General features: G+C 40.9%; 1 protein-coding gene across 2 annotated transcripts in view; it reads right to left on the bottom strand.

The window, feature by feature from the left end:
* Positions 1-18,207, bottom strand: part of VWDE (von Willebrand factor D and EGF domains) — a 94,561-nt gene that overhangs the window by 59,026 nt on the left and 17,328 nt on the right. For both annotated transcript variants that reach the window (XM_069729325.1, XM_069729326.1), the window contains exons 9-15: positions 15,507-15,715; positions 13,030-13,964; positions 12,813-12,949; positions 9,166-9,321; positions 5,880-5,984; positions 5,320-5,434; positions 3,516-3,766 (exon numbers count right to left, since the gene is read on the bottom strand). In XM_069729325.1, the coding sequence (XP_069585426.1) occupies positions 3,516-3,766; positions 5,320-5,434; positions 5,880-5,984; positions 9,166-9,321; positions 12,813-12,949; positions 13,030-13,964; positions 15,507-15,715 (1,908 nt within the window). The remainder of the gene's footprint in view (positions 1-3,515; positions 3,767-5,319; positions 5,435-5,879; positions 5,985-9,165; positions 9,322-12,812; positions 12,950-13,029; positions 13,965-15,506; positions 15,716-18,207) is intronic.

Here is an 18,207-nt window from a genome sequence, read left to right as displayed (position 1 = left end):
AGCACAGTCCCCATAGAATGTAATGCAGCACAGCCCCCATAGAATGTAATGCAGCCAGCCCCCCATAGAATGTAATGCAGCCAGCCCCCGATAGAATGTAATGCAGCACAGCCCCCATAGAATGTAATGCAGCCAGCCCCCCATAGAATGTAATGCAGTCAACCCCCATAGAATGTAATGCAGCACAGCCCCCATATAATGTAATGCAGCACAGCCCCCATAGAATGTAATGCAGCCAGCCCCCATAGAATGTAATGCAGCACAGCCCCCACAGAATGTAATGCAGCACAGCCCCCATAGAATGTAATAAATCCCCCCCCATAGAATGCAATACAGCCCCCCCAATAGCCCCACAATCCAGTTATCACTCATTTGATATATATCGCGCACCCGCAGTGTCAGAGGCAGAGTGGGGAATGATGGGGGAGGGAGCGTCAGCAGACGCTCTCTCCTCCATCATTGCATTCAACTGCAGAATTTTTGCTTTCTTGGCCTTTTTTCAGAGAATATGTACCCATTTGTGTCACCTTCTGTGCATGTTATCAGGCCCAAATCACCAGGGTATGTAAACTTTTGATCAGAGTCATTTGGATGTTTTGGGTTCTCATTATGATTTAAATAGAGACTTATGTAAATTGTCTCTTCAGAGAGAAAGAGAACTAGAACTCTAGTGCCACCTATTGGAAGGTAGCAATCCTACAAATCTATGTCGACCCTTTAACGAGCCTTATCGCATGACTTAGGATAATAGCCAAACCAGAATCTCAATTTGCAGACACTGTGTTTCGGGGCTACTGCTCCTCATCTGTGCAAAGTGTGAGATCCGGTTTGGCTGTGTGAAATGCCTCCGAACGATATCCATGAAGTATCGTTTCTCCTTGCGGAGATTGACATGCTATGCATGCTGAGATGAGGAGACTTAAAGCCGCAATGCTCCTCTGGGATTGTTATCTTCCAATAGGTGGCACTAGAGTTCTAGTTCTCTTCCTCTCTGAAGAGACAATTTGCATAATTAGCATATTTCCCAGAGAAGCATTGTGGCTTTAAATCTCCTCATCTCGGCATGCTTAGCATGTCAATCTCCGCAAGGAGAAACGATACTTCTTAGGCCAGTCTCACACGTCCAGATAATTCCGGAAAAATCGGTACCGGAATTATCCGTGTCCGTGTGCTTACCGTGAACATCAGTGTGGCACACGTGCGGCAGCCGTGTGCCGCCCGTGTGCCAACTGGGTACCACACGGACCGTGCAGGAGACAGCGCTACAAGTAAGCTCTGTCCCCTGCATTTGGTGCTGAAGCCGCCATTCATATCTTCTCTCCAGCAGCATTCGCTAGAGAGAAGATATGAAAAATCCTTTTTTTTTTTTTTTCGTGTTTAAAATAAAGATCCCTGTCCCCAACCCCCCTCCCACCCCCTGTGCGCCCGGCCGCTGTTACTAAAATACTCACCCGGCTCCCTCGAAGCGTCCTCTCCGCGCCGCACCTTCTCCTGTATGAGCGGTCATGTGGTGCCGCCGATTACAGTGATGAATATGCGGCTCCACCCCTATGGACAGGGATCTTTATTTTAAACACGAAAAATAAAAAAAAGGATTTTTCATATCTTCTCTCCAGCGAACGCTGCTGGAGAGAAGATATGAATGGCGGCTTCAGCACCACGCTGGGGGGACGGCGCTTACTGTAGCGCTGTCTCCTGCACGGCACACGGACTGCACACGGACAGCGTCCGTGTGCGGTACGTGTTTTACACGGACCCATTGACTTTAATGGGTCCGTGTAATACGTGCGCTCCCACGAACACTGACATGTCTCCGTGTTTTGCACACGGACACCCCGTCCTTGAAAACAGGCTGACATGTGCAGAGACACATTGATTTCAATGTGTCTACGTGAGTCAGTGTCTCCGGTACGTGAGGAAACTGTCACCCCACGTACCGGAGCCACTGACGTGTGAAACCGGCCTTAAAAAGAGAAAACACAGTAGTTTGACAGTAAATGGCTTCACCCAACCACTAACCATGAGTGGAGAAAAAGTTTTAATGTTATCATTCATACTGTCTGAAAAAATGCCAAGAAAGCAAAAATTCTGCCGGGGTGTGTAAACTTTTGAGCACAACTGTATATAAAAGTAAATCCATATACATGTCTGAGCATTTGTTTGCTAGGGTAGGAGAGTTGTCCGATCCGAGTCGTGCGTGCGGTCCACTAGGTCACTGATACGTTAGTAACTTCTTGGTCGAAGACTGTAATAATACTTGACACAAGATGTAACTCGGTCCTTCCTTCCTTTCCCATTATTCGAGCGCTCGGTAACAGCACTTTCCTCTATAGTCAAATACTTTTATGTGCAGCTGATGGGAATTTTTCCTTCCCGAGATCGGAATCTTTTGAACTTCAAAGTGATTGTGAGAAGAGACACTTCAGGTTCTAGATCTTCAGAAAGGTAATGACGACACGTATACGGTGAACTGCAACCTTCATTGCTTTGGATTGTTACAGAGACGTTCCACTTCTATTCTTCTGACTTCTACATTCTGGTCTTAAAGAGTAACCGTCATGTTATTTATTTATTTATTTTTTTTCTATAAATCAATGAAAATTAGAAACTTTGTAATATACATACAGCTCTGGCAAAAATGAAGAGACCACTGCAGAATGTTCATTGTGTCTTATTTTTACCCTTTTAGATATATTTTTTCAGTAAAATGTAAATTGTTCTTTTATTCTATAAACTTCTGACATGTCTCCCAAGTTCCAAGCAATAAATTTTGTATTTTTTTCTGAAAAGGAGAAATGGTCAAAATAAAAAAAAAAACCTGGTGCTTTCAGAGCTCAAATAATGCAAAGGAAACAAGTTCATAATCATTTAGAAACAACAATACTAATGTTATAACTCGGGAAGAGTTCAGGAATCAATATTTTGTGGAATAACAATGATGTGTAATCCCAGCTTTCCTGCGTCTTGGCAGCTTTCCACCAGTCTCTCACACGGCTCCTGGTACAATAATGTCAGCAGTTCTTCTGTGTGATGGCTTGTGACTATCATCATCCTCCTGATTACATTCCAGAGGTTTTCAGTGGGGTTCAGGTCTGGAGATTGGGCGGCCATGACAGGGTTTTGATGTGGTGGTCTCTTAATTTTTGCCAGAGCTGTATTTTAACAGAGAAATCCAATTCTTTCTCTGCCAGAATTGATCATTCATTCTCAAAATTCTCAATTCTTGGGTAAAATCTGTTTTCAGTGAATACTGATTTTCCCATAACTGAGATAGGAGATAACGTACTATTGAGATCTGTGAGACTAACGTGCTTATATTGTATACTGTCTTCAATCACCACTAGAGGGAGCTCTCTGCATGCTGTTTTTACATTGAACTCAATAATAACCCTGTATACAGTTATCTCCACAGCCCCCTCTAGAGGTGACTGCTGGAATCCAGAATTCTATCCCATTCTATGCTGGGTATCTGGAGCTCTAAATGTTGGATACTTAGTAAACTTCATGGAACTTACCTCCACTGTTGTGGTCGTCTTTGCACTGCAGTCATCTGAGACAGAAAACACAATTTTCTCTCTATTTAGTGACATAACCTTCCAGATTAGTAATCCTGCTGGAGATAAGCTAGCCCCTTCTGGACCAGACTCTAAGGAGAACAGGATCGCAGAACCTTCCGGATCTGACCCATCAAACTGATAGACAAAGTTCTCGCTGTAAAACGTCTGCAGCTCTTCTGGTAAAGAATGGAGCTCAGGGGGCTGGTTACCTGGAAGACAGGGTTTTGGTTCAGTGGAAGAAGTTGATTGGAAGTCAGGATGACACGAAGAGGGATCTGGAGATAAATGGAAGGTATCTGTAAGGCAGGAGGAGAAGGATTGGGAGATAAGAGGAAGGGAGCTGCAAGGCAAGAAGAGAAGGGATCAGGAGACAGGAAGAGGGGGATCTGCAAGGCAGGAAGAGAGGAATCGGAAGACAGAAAGAGAAGAATCGAGGAGACAGGAAAAGAGGGATCAGGACAAAGGAAAAGAGGGATCAGGAAACAGGAAGAGGGAGATCTGCAAGGCAGGAAGAGAGGAAACGGAAGACAGAAAGAGAACAATCGAGGAGACAGGAAAAGAGGGAGAAGGAAAAAGGAAAATAGGGGTCAGGAAACAGGAAGAGAGTGATCAGGAGATGAAAAGAGAACAATCAAGGAGACAGGAAAAGAGGGATCAGGACAAAGGAAAAGAGGGATCAGGAAACAGGAAGAGTGGGATCTGCAAGGCAGGAAGAGAGGAATCAGGAGACGAAAAGAGAACAATCAAGGAGACTGGAAAAGAGGGATCAGGAAAAAGGAAAAGAGGGATCAGAAAACAGTAACAGGGGGATCTGCAAGGCAGGAAGAGAGGAATCAGGAGACAGGAAGACAGGGATCAGGAAAAAGAAAAAAGGATCAGGAGACAAAAAGAGAACCAAGGAGACAGGAAAAGAGGGATCGAGAAGACAAGAAGAAAGCGATCTGGATACAAGAAGAAAGGAATCGGGAGACGGGAAGAAGGGATCAGAGATGCAGGAAGAGAGGGACCGGGTAGACAGGATGAGAGGGACCAAAGAGGAACAATGAAAGGGACAGGCAGTAAGGATTAAAGGGACCAGGGACTCAGGATGAGAGAGAGCAGGGAGGCAGGGTGAGAGGTACTATGGAGGCAGGATGAGAGGTACTATGGAGGCAGGATGAGAAGAACCATCGAGGCACGATGAGAGGTACAATGGAGGCAGGATGAATGAGACCAGGGAAACAGGATGAGAAGGACCAGGGAGGCAGGATGAGAAGGACCAGTGAGGCAGATGAGAAGGACCAGGGAGGCAGATGAGTGATATGGGAATGTAGAAAAATGACCAAGATAATAGCAATTCATTTTTTTGACCACACTTACTGCTGATGGTGGTCAGTCATTGGGAAGAGTGGTACCCTTAAAAGCTGTTCTATATGGGGCCTTATGGTAACCCCTCACTGATCTGGATGCCTTCATAATCTATGTATCAATGTAATTAAAATATATATTTTTATTCTGAACCATGATGCTTTGTATCAAAGATCAGGTTCTAGACTTGGAGATCTGTGTCACCCCTTACTGTTATGTGGGTGGGGGTTGTCTATCTGATGTACATGGTTCGGGTTTTCAGACTGTCCTACTTGAGGAGCAGCGGTTTTGGTTTGGAGGTTTAATCGTGTCATTAAAGAATGCCAGTCAGTCAGAAATTTCTGATGAAAGGGAACACTTAATAATATTCACCTGTCCCTTTCATAGGCTGGACAGTAAATGAAGGGGGTCTTACGTTCAGCGATGGACCAGGTGAGCTTGGAGATGCTTGGGTTGCAGAGTAAACATGGACTAGTCGGGTTTGGGTCTCCTTCACCATAGCAGAGTCCATCAATGTTACACGTCTTCTCCTAAAAAGAATAAAAAATAATTTTACGTTGATGATGCAGGTGGAAGTGGTTGGTGAGTAAGAATTTTGTAAGAATGTGTTGTAACATCAGTGGGAAGTGTCCACTGACTGGGGTCCGGCTCCACTAACTAGACTAGAACCCATGGAAGTCAATGAGAAGCAGAGCGCTACACAGGAAGGAAAAACGGAGTGCGCACTGCATAGACTGGACTGAAACAACAACCTGACTGCATCACTGGAATTTTTCCCAAGGACTAAAGATATTTTTTTATTTAGCAAAAGCCTATTAATTATAATAAGAACTGTGTAATACTCCCTCCAACCTGCGGAGGCACTGCAGAAAAATGAAACGCTGATCATTGGGAACCCAGTAGCAGAAGACCGTGGGATCAATTTATTAACTAACAAAAATGTATTATCCAACAAGGAATACAGCTGCACCTTACCTTTAATGTACACAGCCCCTCTGACGAGGGGTCGCAGGTCTGGCAGGCGCCATCATATAATGTCATCGACTTAAAGTTACTAAAGACCTCGCCATCATTTGACACCTGTAGAGACCAGAGTGGAATGTAAATTACTGATCAATGACGGGATGATTGCTGGTTTTTAGCTGACAGCTGTGTATTATATGGGTATTTAGTCTGATCGATTGTTGTGAGTCAGTCCAAAATTGTCCATGTTATATCCAATATTTTAAGAAATCAAACAGTAAAGTCCCATACTTCATGAAAGTAACACTATAAAGTGACATACACCTTCATAATATTAATAATGCCATATATTGCTATACAATCTAATAATAAAAATACTGCCATACAGTGATACACACGATGATATTAATAACGCCATATACTGCTATTCAATATAATAATAATACTGTACAGTGATGTACACCATGATGATATTAATAACACCATATACTGTTATAAATAATAATAATAATAATACTGCCATACAGTGATGTACACCATGATAATATTAATAACACCATATACTGTTATAAATAATAATAATAATAATACTGCCATACAGTGATGTACACCATGATAATATTAATAACACCATATACTGGTATAAATATTAATAATAATACTGCCATACAGTGATGTACACCATGATAATATTAATAACACCATATACTGGTATAAATATTAATAATAATACTGCCATACAGTGATGTACACCATGATAATATTAATAACACCATATACTGGTATAAATATTAATAATAATACTGCCATACAGTGATGTACACCATGATAATATTAATAACACCATATACTGGTATAAATATTAATAATAATACTGCCATACAGTGATGTACACCATGATAATATTAATAACACCATATACTGGTATAAATAATAATAATAATAATAATACTGCCATACAGTGATGTACACCATGATAATATTAATAACACCATATACTGGTATAAATAATAATAATAATAATAATAATAATACTGCCATACAGTGATGTACACCATGATAATATTAATAACACCATATACTGGTATAAATAATAATAATAATAATAATAATAATACTGCCATACAGTGATGTACACAATGATAATATTAATAACACCATATACTGGTATAAATAATAATAATAATAATAATACTGCCATACAGTGATGTACACCATGATAATATTAATAACACCATATACTGGTATAAATAATAATAATAATAATACTGCCATACAGTGATGTACACCATGATAATATTAATAACACCATATACTGGTATAAATAATAATAATAATACTGCCATACAGTGATGTACACCATGATAATATTATTAACACCATATACTGGTATAAATATTAATAATAATAATACTGCCATACAGTGATGTACACCATGATAATATTAATAACACCATATACTGGTATAAATAATAATAATAATAATAATAATAATACTGCCATACAGTGATGTACACCATGATAATATTAATAACACCATATACTGGTATAAATAATAATAATAATAATAATAATAATAATAATAACAATACTGCCATACAGTGATGTACACCATGATAATATTAATAACACCATATACTGGTATAAATAATAATAATAATAATAATAATAATAATAATACTGCCATACAGTGATGTACACCATGATAATATTAATAACACCATATACTGGTATAAATAATAATAATAATAATACTGCCATACAGTGATGTACACCATGATAATATTAATAACACCATATACTGGTATAAATAATAATAATAATAATAATAATAATAATAATACTGCCATACAGTGATGTACACCATGATAATATTAATAACACCATATACTGGTATAAATAATAATAATAATAATAATAATTATAATAATAACAATACTGCCATACAGTGATGTACACCATGATAATATTAATAACACCATATACTGGTATAAATAATAATAATAATAATAATAATACTGCCATACAGTGATGTACACCATGATAATATTAATAACACCATATACTGGTATAAATAATAATAATAATAATAATACTGCCATACAGTGATGTACACCATGATAATGTTATTAACACCATATACTGGTATAAATATTAATAATAATACTGCCATACAGTGATGTACACCATGATAATATTAATAACACCATATACTGGTATAAATATTAATAATAATAATACTGCCATACAGTGATGTACACCATGATAATATTAATAACACCATATACTGGTATAAATAATAATAATAATAATAATACTGCCATACAGTGATGTACACCATGATAATATTAATAACACCATATACTGGTATAAATAATAATAATAATAATACTGCCATACAGTGATGTACACCATGATAATATTAATAACACCATATTCTGGTATAAATAAAAACAATAATACTGCCATACAGTGATGTACACTATGATAATATTAATAACACCATATACTGGTATAAATAATAATAATAATACTGCCATACAGTGATGTACACCATGATAATATTAATAACACCATATACTGTTATAAATAATAATACTGCCATACAGTGATGTACACCATGATATTAATAACACCATATACTGGTATAAATAATAATAATACTGCCATACAGTGATGTACACTATGATAATATTAATAACACCATATACTGGTATAAATAATAATAATAATAATAATAATACTGCCATACAGTGATGTACACCATGATAATATTAATAACACCATATACTGGTATAAATAATAATAATAATAATACTGCCATACAATGATGTACACCATGATAATATTAATAACACCATATACTGGTATAAATAATAATAATAATAATAATAATAATAATAATAATAATACTGCCATACAGTGATGTACACCATGATAATATTAATAACACCATATACTGGTATAAATAATAATAATACTGCCATACAATGATGTACACCATGATAATATTAATAACACCATATTCTGGTATAAATAATAATAATAATACTGCCATACAGTGATGTACACTATAATAATATTAATAACACCATATGCTGGTATAAATAATAATACTGCCATACAGTGATGTACACCATGATAGCGTCATACCGCGTCATACAACATTCTAATAGTAATGCCATACACAGCGGTGCACTATTATACTGATAACGCCATATAGTGCCAGGAATAGCCCCGTTACAGTATTGCTCCTGTCTTTTTGCCCCTCTCCTGCCTCTACAGCGGCATTACATACCCTAACTCTCCACCGCGCGATGGGCTTCTCATCGACTGGATCCATTCCGCCCGTATGGGCGACATCTCCAGGAATCAGGCAGTCCACGGCTCTGGGGCTCCTGAATGTGGCATCGGTGAGTGCTGGCTCCAGAGGGATCCATCTGCCTCCACTATACTGGGAGCATGGGAACAAGGGAAGCAGATAAAGCAGCTTAGTTATAAAGGACACAGGGGGCGCTACTGAGCAGAATAAGACTCGAGTCACTAGAAAGCTCAAAATAACAATAACATGAAGTTAATAAACATCTCCCTTATCTGATATTGACTTTATATTACATTATGTCTCATATTCCAGACCAGTCAAATCCAAAGCTGCACTGAAAACTCTGCAGGACGATGCTAGAAAAAATATATACTGATAGATAAACAATAAGAAAAGAGACCGTAAACAAAGGAGCAGTGAACAGTCCGAGGATGGAACTACACACTCAGAACTTGTGCCCCTTACTATACTATCTAAATACCCTACTGTAGGGAGAATGGCACCCAGATACCAAGGCACATAGGTGACTGCACCAGCAGAATAGTGAGTGCAGCTCTGGGGTATAATACAGGATATAACTCAGGATCAGTAATGTAATGTATGTACACAGTGACTGCACCAGCAGAATAGTGAGCGCAGCTCTGGGGTAAAATACAGGATGTAACTCAGGATCAGTAATGTAATGTATGTACACAGTGACTGCACCAGCAGAATAGTGAGTGCAGCTCTGGGGTATAATACAGGATGTAACTCAGGATCAGTAATGTAATGTTTGTACACAGTGACTGCACCAGCAGAATAGTGAGTGCAGCTCTGGAGTATAATACAGGAGGTAACTCAGAATCAGTAATGTAATGTATGTACACAGTGACTGCACGAGCAGAATAGTGAGTGCAGCTCTGGAGTATAATACAGGAGGTAACTCAGGATCAGTAATGTAATGTATGTACACAGTGACTGCACCAGCAGAATAGTGAGTGCAGCTCTGGGGTATAATACAGGATGTAACTCAGGATCATTAATGTAATGTATGTACACAGTGACTGCACCAGCAGAATAGTGAGTGCAGCTCTGGAGTATAATACAGGAGGTAACTCAGGATCAGTAATGTAATGTATGTACACAGTGACTGCACCAGCAGAATAGTGAGTGCAGCCTTGGGGTATAATACAGGATGTAACTCAGGATCAGTAATGTAATGTATGTACACAGTGACTGCACCAGCAGAATAGTGAGTGCAGCTCTGGGGTATAGTACAGAATGTAACTCAGGATCAGTAATGTAATGTATGTACACAGTGACTGCACCAGCAGAATAGTGAGTGCAGCTCTGGAGTATAGCACAGGGTGTAACTCAGGGTCAGTAATGTAATGTATGTACACAGTGACTGCACCAGCACAATAGTGAGTGCAGATCTGGGGTATAGTACAGAATGTAACTCAGGATCAGTAATGTAATGTATGTACACAGTGACTGCACCAGCAGAATAGTGAGCGCAGCTCTAGGGTATAATGCAGGGTGTAACTCAGGATCAGTAATGTAATGTATGTACACAGTGACTGCACCAGCAGAATAGTGAGCGCAGCTCTGGAGCATAATACAGGATGTAACTCAGGATCAGTAATGTAATGTACGTACACAGTGACTGCACCAGCAGAATAGTGAGTGCAGCTCTGGGGTATAATACAGGATGTAACTCAGGATCAGTAATGTAATGTATGTACACAGTGACTGCACGAGCAGAACAGTGAGTGCAGCTCTGGGGTATAATACAGGATGTAACTCAGGATCAGTAATGTAATGTATGTACACAGTGACTGCACGAGCAGAACAGTGAGTGCAGCTCTGGAGTATAATACAGAATGGAACTCAAGATTAGTACATGATAAGAAATGTAATGCACAGTGGTGAAAATAAGTATTTGATAAGGTGTCAATTTTGCAAGTTTTCACAACTACATAGAAGGGAGGGTCTGTAATTTTTTTCGTAGTTACACTTCAATTGTGAGAGACAGAATCTTAAAAGAAAACCCAGAAAATCACATTGTATGATTTGTACATAATTAATTTGCATTTTATGGCATGACATAAGTATTTAATACAGTAGAAAAACAGAACTTAATATTTCGTCCAGAAACCTTTGTTTGCCGTTACAGAGGTCGGACGTTTCCTGCAGTTCTTGACCAGGTTTGCACACACTGCAGCAGGGATTTTGGTCCCCTCCTCCATACAGATCTTCTCCACATCTTTCTGGTTTTGGGACTGTCACTGGGAAACACTGAGTTTCAGCTCCCTCAGAATATTTTTTATTGGGTTCAGGGCTGTAGACGGGCTAGGACCTTGAAATGCTTCTTATGGAGCCACTCATTATAGTTTCCCTGGCTGTGTGTTTCGGATCACTGTCATGCTGAAAGACCCAGCCATGACCTATCTTCAATGCTCTTACTGAGGGAAGGAGCTTGTTGGCCAAAATCTCGTGTTACATGACCCTATCCATCCTCCCATCCTCAATATGGTTTAGTTGTCCTGTCCCTTTTGCTGAAAAGAACCCCCAAAGTATGATGTTTCCTCCACCATGCTTCACAGTTGGGACGGTGTTCTTGGGGTTGTACTGATCTGTACTGATCCTTCTTCTTCCTCCAAACACGTTGAGTGGAGTTGATACCAAAAAGTTCTATTTTGGTCTCATCTGACCACATGACCTTCTCCCATGCCTCCTCTGGATTGTCCAGATGGTCATTAGCAAACTTCAAACGCACCTGGACATGTGCTGGGTGAGCAGGGGTACATTGCGTGCCCTGCAGGATTTTAATTCATGACGGCGTAGTCTGTTACTTATAATAATGTTTGAGACTGTGGTCCCAGCTCTCTTCAGGTCATTGACCAGGTCCTCCTGTGTAGTTCTGGGCTAATTCCTGACCTTTCTCAGAATCATCCTTACCCTACCAAGTGAGATCTTGCATGGAGCCCCAGACCGTGGAAGTTTGACAGACATCTTCTGTTTCTTCCATTTTCTAATAATTGTGCCAACAGTTGTTGCCTTCTCACCAAGCTGCTTGCCTACTGTCCTGTAGCCCATCCCTGTCTTGTGCAGGTCTACAATTTTGTCCCTGGTGTCCTTAGACAGCTCTTTGGTCTTGGCCATGGTGGAGAGGTTGGAGTGTGATTGAGTGATGGACTGATGTCTTTTATACAGGTAACAAGATCAAACAGATGCAATTAATACAGGTAATGAGCGCAGAGTAGGAGGCTTCTTAAAGAAAAACTAACTGGTCTGTGAGAGCCAGAATTCTTGCTGGATGGTCGGTGATCAGATACTTATTTCATGCAAAAAAAATGCAATGCAATTATTTAAAAATCATACAATGTGATTTTCTGATTTTTATTTTTAGATTCTTTCTCTCAGAGGTGAAACATACCTACAATAAAATTACAGACCTCTTCATTCTTTGTAGGTGGGAAAACTAGCAAAATCGGCAGCGTATCAACCACTTATTATCACCACTGTATGTACACAGTGACTCCATCAGTAGAATAGTGAGCGCAGCTCTGGAGTTTAATATAGGACATGATATGAGATATCATAATATCACAAGTCACTAGCTCGCCCCATAATCGACATACCTGTTGCTTTGTGAATTCACATTTTAGACTCTCCGCCTCTTTGAATCCTAGACCAAACACTCTTACAGACATGCAGTCGTAATTTCGAACGTCGCAAAGTCCAAAATTTTCAAGCTCTGAAATTTCGGGCACCTGGTCTTTACAAAAACAACAAGAGAATGAGTGCGGGATATATTGTCACCTAGGATCAGAATGAACTCCCAATGACCAAACTTACCAGACAAAATGCTACAGTCATAGGAGCTAAACCCCTCGAAGCAGGAGCAACCCCATTCCATACATTGCCCCTTGGAGCTACAGAGGTTGGGACATCTCAGTTCTAAGACAATCTTCTCGAAGGGGATATGGATGTTCTTTGCTTGGTTGGGTCTTAAGTCCAGTAGTTTTCTTTCACATTCATTCTCCAGGAGGGCTAACCCGGCCTCGGTCCATCCTAGGTCATCCTTCAATAATATATCAGTAATACACATGTCAATCACATCCATGAGAGGTTTCTCCAGGAATCCGGCACATAGCTTCCCGATACTGGAATTGAAAACGGCCTGCTGGCAAACTGCTGAAGCGTATGAATGAGTCAACCCTGATGGAGTAGGCCAAGAAGGCAGGAGCTCAGGAGACGTATATGCGGAGTGATCCTCAGGAAAAAAGTAGCTGAACCCTTCCAGGTCCGATTGGCTAAGACTTTGATAAGGGAACGTTGAGAGGTCTTCATAATAATTCTGACGTTTAGCCCGGTTCTTAGAAACATTCTCTTTGCTTGGGTTCCTATAGCTTCTCATGTGTTGGGGTGGCCTCCTTGAGATGACATTTCTTCTAGATATGTTCTGAAAGGCTACGGAGTTGGTTGGTTCCGTTGATGAATGATCATATTCTTGGAGACTGTCCACCGAGCGCTTCTGTAGATCTCGAGTGGTATCGGTTGAGAACACGTACTCATTAGTGACGTCCAAGACTGGTATTAATGTAAGAAACCTTACATTTTCTTTGCCAGTGCAGACAGGGAGACCTTCTGGGAAATTGCTCAGTGTATTTGGTGTTTGTTGTGGTCGGTTTGTCTCTGTGATAGACGCACAACCGCAGTACTTCGTTTTCTCGATGTTTAGGGGAACTGAAGATGGGATTTTATCGAATAAACTTTCTCCTGCGGGAATCCTGAAGGAACAAGAAAATATATAAAATGTATCATTTCTGATTTTTGCAGGGTCTATCGAAGAGCAAAAAAAAGAAAAATCCAGCTCCATGAAAATCCCCCAATTTTCTTTATTGGTGTGAATAGAAAACACTCCAGCTGGTGAAAAGCCATGGTGGTAAAGTTTTATCTAACAGCATGGCAATTTACCGTAATTAATCAGTTGCAGTGTTTTCTATTCACACTAATAAAGAAAAGGTTTTGGATTTTCGTGGAGCTGGATTTTTCTTTTTTGTGCAATCATTCAAGTCCAAGGCAAGGGAGCTTCCTTTGCTACGGATCGACAAACAGTGCATGTGGGTGAGCTGGACTCCATCTGTCCCTTTATTGAAGAGCGCTTTAATAAGGTCACTGTCTACATACATTAAATTATATACTGATCCTGACTTATGCTCCAGAGCTGCACTCACTATTCTGCTGGTGCAGTCACTGTGTACATACATTACATTACTGATTCTGAGTTACCTCCTCTATTACTCCAGAGCTGCACTCACTATTCTGCTGGTGCAGTCACTGTGTACATACATTACATTACTGATCCTGAGTTACATCCTGTATTATACCCCAGAGCTGCGCTCACTATTCTGCTGGTGCAGTCACTGTATACATACATTACATTACTGATCCTGAGTTACATCCTGTATTATACCCCAGAGCTGAACTCACTATTCTGCTGGTGCAGTCACTGTGTACATACATTACTGATCCTGAATTACATCCTGTATTATACTCCAGAGCTGCAGTCACTATTCTGCTGGTGCAGGCACTATGTACATACATTACATTACTGATCCTGAGTTATACCCTGTACTATACTCCAGAGCTGCACTCACTATTCTGCTGGTGCACTCACTGTGTACATACATAACATTACTGATCCTGAGTTACATCCTGTATTATACTCCAGAGCTGCACTCACTATTCTGCTGGTGCAGTCACTGTGTACATACATTACATTACTGATCCTGAGTTACATCCTGCATTATACCCCAGAGCTGCACTCACTATTCTGCTGGTGCAGGCACTGTGTACATACATTACATTACTGATCCTGAGTTACATCCTGTATTATCCTCCAGAGCTGCACTCACTATTCTGCTGGTGCAGTTGCTGTGTACATACATTACATTACTGATCCTGAGTTACCTCCTGTACTATACTCCAGAGCTGCACTCACTATTCTGCTGGTGCAGTCACTGTGTACATACATTACATTACTGATTCTGCGTTACATCCTGTATTATACCCCAGAGCTGCACTCACTATTCTGCTGGTGCAGTCACTGTGCACATACATTACATTACTGATCCTGTACTGATTGGCTTGCGTTAGATCGTTTAATGTACTTCAGAGCAGCACTCACTATATGGAGTTGGGTGAGATGACGGTTATTTTCCGGCTATTGACCTGTCCTTAGTCATAGAAGTGTGTGACTTGGTAAGAATGGCCTGTGGCGTTGGGCCCATATACGCTGATATCACCATATACACCTAATAAACTCTTACTTCCACTCATTGATGAAATAAAGGCGCCCGTGTGACGTCTCCTCCAGATGAATCCCTCTTTTATCATGAAAATCATTGTTTGCATTTCCATCGAACGTCCCACAAAGTCCTAGCGTGTTCTTCAAGTCCATGGTGGCCGCCCTGAGCGTCAGACTCATCCCCCAGTCACTCACATCGGCCCGGATGAAAGCTCCAGATGAGAACGAAATCTACAACCAAGATGAAAAAATAGAGTTTATCCTTTCATTTTATACGTGAAGAAGAGAGAATGTGCGAAAAGGCATGGGAAGTTATATGGGGGGCGAGAGAGAGCGTTCCAGAGTATTGGTGCAGCACGAGAGAAGTCCTGAGGGTGCAACACAAGATCCTCAGAGTTCAGAAAGTTTAGGAAAGATTTCTGGTTGAAGCCTGTAATGTAGGGCTGTGTGTCTTTACAGAAGAGGTCTTATGAGGAAGGAGAAACTTTAGAGTTTTTTTGCTTTAAGATAAGTAGTCCCCAAATGATTGGACACCAGCAAAAATGAATACAGATACTATTCGCCCTCTGAGATCCAATGCCTGCTTGCTGCTGCGGGTCCAGTCTCTGTGTTTTCGATGCAGCAGGGACATCACCGCTGCAGTCAATCACTGAGCTCAGCGGCTTCGCTGATGTAGTAGGCACCACTGCAGCCAAAACACAGAGTCAGGAGCTTCAGTGGGGAGCTGACGTTGGACCCCATACTGTCATTTTTTTTATAGTGTTCGATCATTTGGGGACCACTTTTATAAAAGTGGAATATGATACATCCCGGAGGTATCACCAGAATTCTGCCGTACACCCCATAAAGTGTCATTACATTTTTGCGCAATTTGAAGTTGGGCAAAAATGTTGCAATTTTTGGAGTTTTACACAAGTCTCGTCCAGCTTCAACATTTAGCAGGTGAGCAGAGCTGTTGTGGCGGGACGTGACGGGGTAAAGCCCGCCCGTCGAATTCATTAAGAGGTGCACCTCCCTGGGTCCCTTCATTAAGGCTGGCGTGCGAAGCTTCAGTCTAAATGAATCGGGGGGCTCAGAGTATTGGGGCTGCGCAAAAGAGGTCCGGTGTCTGCGAGGGTAGGTTAGGAGACACGAGAGAAGTTACGGAATATTTTTGGATGAGGCTTAGACGGGCTATCCGGGTTTGACCGTTACTCTTTATGACCGCAGTCTTGTGAATTCTCACAACTCGAAGTCCATAAACATAGGGGCAGCCTGAAGTTTTGTCTGAAGGGAGATTGTGTTGGGGTAATTTTGGTAGGTCGAAGAGTAAAATCCCAGAAGATTGGGGCAACTTGAAAGAAGTTCTGTGTTTATGAGTGGAGATCAGAGAGCTGAGGGGCAGAGGGGTAAGTTGGGTGGAGCTGAGTTCACGAGACTGTTATAGGCCTTTTTATTGAGTGCTAATTTTAAGGTTTTTACCAAGAGGGTGTTGTCCATAGGGTAACTGTGCCCAGCGGCCTAATTACACGCCCCCGAGGATCCTGTGAAGAACGTCCTCTGTGGATCCTCTAAAGAACATAATAAGCAACTTATTGTGTGCACCAAATAAAAGGGCCCATATTTTAGGGACCATATAGCGAATTTTCAAGTAGAAAATAAACTGAATACTCTGTAAGGCAGTCACGTGACCGTAAGTTTGCGATATGCCTCCTCCTGGCCACATTCTGACCAGACTTGTGTGGCCAAGTGAATTGAGTGAGTCCGTACATGTGGCTGGAAGGATGACTATAGTCTCGCCCCCAGCATCGGAGAATCCTGGCAGCGTGCACTGAGGATTCACATGACTGCAGACACATAGGGTGGACGCAAGCATTCGTGCCAAAACTGGACAACCCCTGTAATATTTTTCGTATAGTATATTATTCATTTTTTTCTGCTGATCTCAAGCCTTCTTGTGAAACTAATGGCATCTAGATGCTCAGGAGTCGACTCTATAGACTTCTGTGGATTCTTTATTCTAGCCCAGTACATGTTTTTTTGGGAACTGAAATGAGTTCTTTTGTTGGAACCTTGTTCTACTTTCGGAGATTCCCATGTAACGCATTGTAATCAATTGTAACATATTGTAACCTGCCCCATTGCCAATCCCTTAAACATCCTTGACCAGAGGAACATAACTCCTGCACACTGCGAACAGATGGATCATTTCAGGCGTGATTTCGTACAATGTATCTGGCCTGGAAAGATAAATGTATGACTCAAGCCGTCCCGTATCCAGTATTACCGCACAATAGCATTACATTATTGGCAGGGAACGGCTCGCACTTTCCAGACAATGGCTGTACAGTATTGCAAGGCGAAAGCTGAGACCAGACCTTCTCCTATGTGACTCCCATACATTTACTATGTAAATATTAGAATCGCTTTGGCCTCTTTTGAGAAATTTCCAATGAGTATCTTTACTGCGACCATCTGAAAACATCTGGCAAAGTGGATTCATACTTTTCCCACAGGCCATCGAGTTGACCCCTTAAATGGCGGAAGCCACAAATCACATTCCAAAGTCTCAATGTTCCCTACAGCCATAAGATTGGTAATAAATCACATAAGCGTTCTGAGGCCAATAGGGTTCAAGGGAAAGCGATCACAGAATCTAGGACCCATAACTGGTGAGGAGCAACGTCCATAAACATAAACCTGGGGGCAGCCTCAGAGATGGAAATTCTAACTGGTGAGGAGCA

Source organism: Ranitomeya imitator, chromosome 6, assembly GCF_032444005.1.
Source record: "Ranitomeya imitator isolate aRanImi1 chromosome 6, aRanImi1.pri, whole genome shotgun sequence".
NCBI classification, from domain to species: Eukaryota; Metazoa; Chordata; class Amphibia; order Anura; family Dendrobatidae; genus Ranitomeya; species Ranitomeya imitator.
Note: the sequence above shows the minus strand (reverse complement) of the source record. Positions and strands in the feature narration are given on the sequence as shown.